The sequence below is a fragment of the Nicotiana sylvestris genome, chromosome 2, assembly GCF_000393655.2.
Source record: "Nicotiana sylvestris chromosome 2, ASM39365v2, whole genome shotgun sequence".
NCBI classification, from domain to species: domain Eukaryota; kingdom Viridiplantae; phylum Streptophyta; class Magnoliopsida; order Solanales; family Solanaceae; genus Nicotiana; species Nicotiana sylvestris.
Genome location: NC_091058.1, coordinates 216,635,594 through 216,643,570, shown reverse-complemented (window position 1 = coordinate 216,643,570; position 7,977 = coordinate 216,635,594). Strand labels below are relative to the sequence as shown.

At 39.0% G+C, this 7,977-nt stretch overlaps 1 protein-coding gene across 1 annotated transcript; it reads right to left on the bottom strand.

Moving 5' to 3' along the window:
- Positions 1-5,557: 5,557 nt before the first annotated feature.
- On the bottom strand, positions 5,558-6,040 carry LOC138886285 (uncharacterized). The gene has a single exon (XM_070167355.1). It carries the CDS (start codon positions 6,038-6,040, stop codon positions 5,558-5,560), a length of 483 nt encoding a protein of 160 aa, XP_070023456.1.
- Positions 6,041-7,977: the final 1,937 nt, after the last annotated feature.

Below are 7,977 nucleotides of genomic sequence, written 5' to 3'. Positions count from 1 at the left end.
TTGGAGTTGCGGGGTCTAGGGTTTTGAGTACATAGTGTGTACATATGTATATATACTATAGATAGGTCGGGGCCCTGTTCCGACCACAATACATCCATCAGTAGAGGCTTGTAGATATATCTATCAGTTAGTGCAGTATGTTGGGTTTGTAGGCCTTGTATATATATTTTTGTTGGTTTGTCAGTTGTACTAGTTATGACGAACTTGTCGGTCCAACTTTATATTGATGTTCAGTCAGAGCCAGTTTCTGTTCGGTTTTATATTTTGTTTCACAAATTGTCTTACAATGTGGCCCTATGGCAGATGTATGACATTATATGTTCAGAGTCCCTCAGTCGTAAGTTGGTATGTTAGGTTAAGTGAGGCACCAGGTATCGGTCTCGCCCCCAGGTTTGGGGCGTGACAAAGATGTCATCATCCTTATCAACCAGCGAGAAAAGTTGAGGAGCAGGAGCAGCAGACGGGATAGAGATGGAACCACAAGCCGCATTAACCAGGACGGGGGCAGGTACAATAGGCCCAACAACCACGACGAGTGCAGAAACTGAAGGCGTAGCACTCCCCCTCCGAAAAAAGGGCAAAGGCGCCCGGCTCCCTTAAGAAAACCCCCTCCCTAGGAAAGGAAGAGACATAGAAGTTAGTAGAGCGAGCGTACATACAACAAAAAGGTGCAACAACCACGGCCAGCAAATTTGGTCAACATCTTGATGACTTTGTAGATGTAAGGGGTGAGCTGAGCGAGACAAATGCCGTAGTGGCAAAAAAACTCTTCCACTAGCGGGGAAAGAGGAAACGAGTAACCAATAAGGAATGGGTAAGCGTATAGAGCGCAACACCCAGGGTGGTGAGCATGTACTTCGTCCCCTTCAGTAGGGATCAGTTTGATGTGTTTTGGGGAGGCCGAACTTGGCTTTAAAGTCAGCTAACTGTTTGGATGCCATCGTCGATAGGAAATTTCAGGCAACGCGTCCGGTGATCAATGTAGATTAGACCTGGCTTCAGGGTTGCGGGGAAGTATATCCTCCACCGACGAAAAAACTACATCCTCAACAATGGCATCAACATTCTCCCCATGAGTAGGAAACATAACCGCCAAGGGAGCGGCATGACTCCCTTCACCGGCATTAGATAATAAATTTGGCATGTTTATAAGAAAGTAAAGATAGAAACTGGGAAGAGAGCAAATATATAGAAGATATGGGTTCAGAGAGAAAGCTTGAAATCTCGAAAGTTTGGGAGAGTAAAAATTTCAAATTCAGGTTTGGTTATCCCTATTTCTAGATATTGAGGCACCAAATCTGAAACGGTTTGTCATAATGGGCACCAAACCCGAAATGGATCATTATGATTAACACCGGAATTGAAACGGCAGATCCCATCAAAGGGCACATATAAATTGATGTAATGCATCGGGAACATGCATCATCATGACTCATGATGTCATGACACATGATGTCATGACATCACCTCCTCTTTTGGACCAAATGACTCTAACAAATCATCCAAGAAATTTAAGGGATTTGATATGCGGCCCATAAAGAGCCACGTCTCCTGTTCGCTATAACCACTACGACCCGTGGTATCTGTTTAACAAGCTCGACCATGAACGACATTATCTGCTCATCGAACTCGCCCATGAGGACGACCTCAATAAGTAGAGAAACTAATTGTATGGGCTAAAAATTATCTTAGTTATGATTAAATCATACCATCACTAAGAGGGCCTTCAAAGAGCAGCCACGTGTCACCAATATGACATCGAAAAAAGTCATGCTCAAGGTCGAAGTGGTCTCATAAGAGATAAAGGGCGGACTCGAGGAGTTAGCATAGATCAAGATCGAGGACTAGGGGTGCTTATTGGGTGGATCGGGCGTATAATTATGTTTAACAGTTCGGCTTATCGGTTATCGGATTATAAATGTAGTAATCTGCTAGCCATCCAATAAGACAATGGGTGGATTGGTATTAGATTATCAATTATCGGTCAGTTTATTGGCTAAATTAAATCGAATTTTTTTTATCATAGCATCTTGCTGCTCTAGCTTCACAACTCGATCATATGTTGTTCTAAGGTGTATTCGAGGCACTTTCTCTACACATGACAATAAATCCCACAGTATATTATGTACACATTGGGTATGAGACTATCTCAATTGCCGCACCCAAATGAAGCAACAACCTTAATTATCGAGCCAAATAACAGGAATGGAGCAAAAAAGAAAAGGACTGTGATCACTTCCCATTGGCCATTTTTTTTTATCATAGCATCTTGCTGCATTTTCTCTGTTCTAATGTATATGTTGTTCTCATATCCAACATGTACATAGTATACTGTGGAATCTGTTACTCTGGAACAAATTTGTTGAATATTCAATGATGATAAAAGTATAAATATAAAAATTCTTAACGGGTTAACGGTTTATCCGATAAGAAAAATGAGTAATACGCCCCCAAACCGTTAAGCCGATAATTATAAAATCTCAATCCATGCACCATCCATTACCCTGATAACCCGATGCCAATAAGCTAATGAGCCAATAAGCCATTGGTTTAGTTCGATTAACGGTTACGGTTCGGTATTGAACAACACTATCGAGGACGAGCATTCGTCTTTAATAGAGTAATAACGGCTAGTTTTAGGATAAGATTCTAAAGAGAATGTTCTCTATGGTTGTACTATTAGGATTTTTGGCATATATTCCCTTATAAAGAAAAAGAGACATAGTTATAGGACACATTGAATACTCATTTATAAGAGAACACATTGACATTCTCTGAAAAATCTTGCTTTATCACACACATACAAAATATACTTTTTTCTTAAGATTCTTGTCTAACTTTCCCCTCACGATCCAAGAAGAATCCGAACATTCAAAGGCTCATCAATCATTCATCATTGTTAGAAAGAACACTAAAGAATCTCATCCTTTTCGGGTGACTCACATACTTTTATTTACTTAAATGCCATTTTTTTGGTAATTAATTTTATTATTACCAGGGAAATATTTACAAGTATAACAAAAACCCTCTCAAAATTCACTTAGATTTGGACATGCAGCCCTAAATCCAAAGTCCTCAATCTACATGATTACTCAACTACAGTCTGGATAATAGTTGAATTCCTGTAGTTTCCTAGCTACTTTAGAATTCGAATTTCCTTGACAATGCATCTCTTGAACTATTACTCTGATCAGTTCCTCGCAACTCCTCTGTGTTCCTCGGAATGTTCTTTAATTTCTTTCCTGTCAAATGCAATACACAGCACACGCTAATAGCATTCTATAGATGACATATATTTGCTTCTTCCATGTTGCATGCCTTATAGCCCATTGAATTTCAGCATTCCACCCCTGCACATCTCTTGTTATTCCCGACCATTGTAGTAGCTTACCCCATATTATTGTTGAATAGCTGCATTTGAAGAAAAGATGATCATGGCTTTCTGCTGCTCTTCCACATAGCAAGAGTCTGAACAAATTGCTACACTTCATCCCAATAATCTGTCTCTCGTGTATAACCTTCCAAGAATTGCCAAGTACAAATTGAAAATCCATTTTGGGCTACTGATGTTGTTACAAATTAGTCTCTTCCATTCCACTTTAGGTAGTTCACCTCTGAGCTTATCATATACGAGCCTGATGGAGTATTCCTGCATGTTCATCACTTCTTCTACTCCTATACTTACCTCATTCAAGTATTTAGCAGCTCGTAATATTTTCTGAGTGAGCCAAGCAGCCTATTTAACCTTCATACTCCATACTACCTGTTGCTTGATATAGTACGTGTGGATCCATTGTATCCACAAGCGGACTTTCTTCTTGTTTATGTTCCATAGGTGTTTGATCAAAGCAACTCTATTCCTTATTAGGATATCTGTTATGTTCAGACCCCCTACAGATTTAGGCCAACACAGTTGCTTCCAAGCTACTAGGACCTTAGCCCTACTCCTAGTTTCTCCTATCCACAAGAACCTTTTGCAAATCATCTCAATTCCTTGAATTATCTTCTTAGGCAGAGGGAAGATTTGGGACCAAAAGGATTGAATAGCAAACAACACTTTTTTGATCAATTGTAATCTTCCTGCGTATGATAGGAATTTGGTTGTCCAGTGTTTGATTCTGCCTAGCATCTTATCCAGCAAAGGTTGACATTGAATTATGGATAACCTTTTAGTGCTCAATGGGACTCCTAAATACCTAAAAGGTAGGGAGCCTGTAGAGAAACCTAAGCATTGAGTAATTTGATGTTGAACATCCTTTGTCACCCCTCCAAAATATATTAAACTTTTATCTTGGTTTGAAATCAGACCTGAGGCTCTTGAGAACTGATCAAAACACTCATATAGTAGCTTGATGGATACCACATCACCTCTAGAGAATAGCAACAAGTCATCTGCAAAGCTAAGTTGAACAATATTCAGCTTCTCACACCTGGGGTGATAATTGAAATCAGGCTTTTCCTTCAGAGTCTTTAAACATCTAGTGAGATACTCCGTGGCTAGAACAAAGAGATATGGTGACAATGGGTCTCCTTGTCTGACTCCTCTTTTTGCATCAAATGGACTTGTTGGTTTCCCATTTACAACTATAGTATATGACACTGTAGTAACACATGCCATAATCCTTGAGAGAAAATTTCCTGGGATATTCATTTCTGTGAGAACTTGTTCAAGGAAATTCCATTCTATATAATCATACACCTTTTGCATATCAACTTTCACCATACACCTTGGTGATACACCTTTCCTCCCGTATCCTTTAACAAGTTCATGCCTCAATAAAACATTATCACTCAGTATTCTGCCTAGTACAAATGCTGCTTGGCTCATATATACAAGGGACCCCATTACTGTTTGTAATCTGCTTGTGAGCATCTTGGAAATGATCTTATAAATGATGGTACAACAAGATATTGGTCTGAATTGTTTGACAGAAGAAGGATTCTTCACCTTTGGAATCAGAGTGATAGTTGTGCTATTTAGTGGTTTATATATTATCCCTTCATTAAAGAACTCTAACACATCTTTTGTAATATCCTTACCAACTATGTGCCATGTCTTATTGTAGAAATATGCGTTAAAACTATCTCCACATAGTGCCTTTGAATCTCCTATCCCCTGCAATGCCTTTATCACATCCTCATTATTGAAAGGAGCTATAAGTTGTAGTTGCTGAGATCTTGTAAGTCCTAGTCCTTTCCTCATTATACTAGGGTTAATAGCAGGTATGCTATTGGTGGATCTCCCTAGCAATCCTTTGTATAACCCCACTATTTCTTGTTCAATATCTTCAGGTTTATTGATCAGTCTTCCCTTTTCATCATTTAGGAATTTGATCTGATTCTGTGTTGGTATCCCTTTCATGCTTGCAAAGAAAAAAGCTGTGTTAGAATCACCCAATTGGAGCCATTGGATTCTAAATCTTTGTCTGTAGATGCTCTCCTCTATTGTACTCCATTTCTCCAATTGCTTTTTTGTGTTTCTCTCTGATTCAAACATGTCAGCTGTTGTTGTAGTGGTTCTCATCTGTGCTTGAATACTGACTAGCAGCTCCCTTAATTATTGAACCTTATTTGTTGTACTGGCAAACTCCCTTTTGTTCAGACTCTTAAGGCTTGGTTTGATACTCTTCAAATTGTACCAGACATCCTTCATATTCCTGTTATCCTTATTCCATCCTTCTCTAATTATACTTTCAAAGCTTGGGTGTTCAGCAAGACAATTAAAAAATTTGAAAGGTCTCCCTTTATGTTCTGTTTCTGCTTCCAGCTCTATACACAATGGGGAGTGATCAGAAAACTGAGGGTCCATTACATGTACTTGCATTGGAGGCATGTTTATCATCCAGTGAGCATTGACTATGGCTCTGTCAATTCTACTATATACATGACTGTTTGTCCATGTATAAGATCTACTCACAGTTCCAAGTTCATTTAGTCTGCATTCCTCCATTAGAGATCTAAAGTCTTTGATCTTATTTTCCTGTACTACTGTGCCATTCACCCTATCTTCAATGCCCATTATTGCATTAAAGTCCCCCATGATTAGCTAGGAGTTAGTCATCTGAGCCTCTATCCTTCTTAGAGCTTCCCACATATCACACCTATGAGCAATGGTATGCAATCTATAAATAGCTATAAAAGCAAACTGTTTGCTAGAACAGCTATTTTGAACTATGCCATGGATGTACTGAGCATGGGTCTGAATCAAAGTGAACTGGATACTATCAGTATCCCATAGAATCCATATTCTTTCTTTCTCACTAGCTGATCTATTGGAACACCAACTCCATCCAGGTGCACATTTATTGATTATCTCTTTTTCTTTATTATTCTGTACTCTGTGTTCTATTATTGCTATAAGACTGATTTTTTGTTTTTTCAAGAAAGTTTTCATCTCCTTTTGCTTATGTATCTTATTGAAGCCCCTCACATTCCAAGTAGCTATCTTCATAAAGATTTAGGATTAAGTGGTATTTTCCTTCCTCCTTCTCCTTTACTTTTTTCATCTTCAACTTCATCTGCCCAACTTGTACTGCCTTCAATTATTTCTTCTCTTAATAGAGAGAAGTCATTATTAGTAGTGAGTACTTGCTGTATTGGACTTGTCACTCCTCCTCTGCCTTTAGCTTTTGTCCACATTTGCTGATCTTTATTGGCCTTCTATGGATCATTCTGTTTCTCTTGAGCTATCTGTTTGCCTGTGTCCTTCTCTATTTGTTTTCCTGGACCTATTGCCACTCACTGAGTTACCGATTTCTTTGGTTTGTTGCGTAGTATCATTAACATTGACATTCCTTCCTTGTTGTTTAGGCATTATTGGTCTTTGCTGTTGTTGCTCACCTTGCCCATTCCTTTTGGCTGCTCCAACTCTTTCTTGTTCTCCATGACAGTCATGTCCCACCATCAAACACTTTTTACAGTATTTTGGCACCCAATTATATTCCACCAGTTGGTCACTCTCTTTTACTGCAGGATCTTGTATTATGATACTTTTGGGTAGTTCCTTGCTGATATGCATTTCAATAAGTACTCGGGCATAAGAGATTCTGGATGCATTACTTGTGCATTCATCAGCATATACAGGAGATCCCAATCTACTAGCAATTCTACTTAGTGTTATCCTTCCCCAGCAATTCAAAGGAAGATTAGGGAAACTCACCTATAGTGGAATAGTCTTTAAGACTTCATTGTACAAGTTGAAATCCTTTGACCATGATTTCAGGATCATTGGCTTTGCTCCCATGGTATATGGTCCTGAATATAGTACTGCATTTTTATCATCCATGTTGCTGAATAGAATGACAAAGTAGCCCTCATTATGACAGAAAATTGTAGGTTTCGCAGCAAAATTCCACTGTGTAGCTATGAATCTCTCCATGGCTCCTATTGAAGGTGTTTCTCCAATAACATATACTATTATCGCCTTTTGCCATTTCACATTTCCACTTCCATCTCCTCCTTTTGCAATTGAACCTTTTTTACTCCATCATGAATGGCAGGTGGGATGTAAACTAGATCCATTCCTCTTGCAGCCATTTTGTTCCCAGTTAATAAGTTTGTCCATTTTTTGTCATTTTGCCCAATCTTTGTTCTTGTCGCCTCTGGATCTGTTGCCTTTGCTGAGTTCTGGATCTGTGTTTGTTGTTCTTTCGGAAGCTTTGTTTTGCTCGTTTCATCTATGGTACTCTTCTCCTTTATACTACTCGTTGCTTTCACTGATGGAACAGTAGTCAATGAAACAGTGTTCGTTCCTAAATTCCCCTTACCTGTCTTCCCAGCAGCTGATTGAGGTGCAGAATTCCTCATGTTAGGGCTTAAAAGTCCCAGATTCTGTGTTAATTCCATTTGCATGTAGCTCGATCCTGCAGAATTTGTCAAGTTCATTAATGCTCTTTTGTCACTACTTAGGGCTACTGTTTGTGAATCAATTTCACATTTCCTCTCCAGAGTTCCACTCCAACTTCTTGATGCTATGAA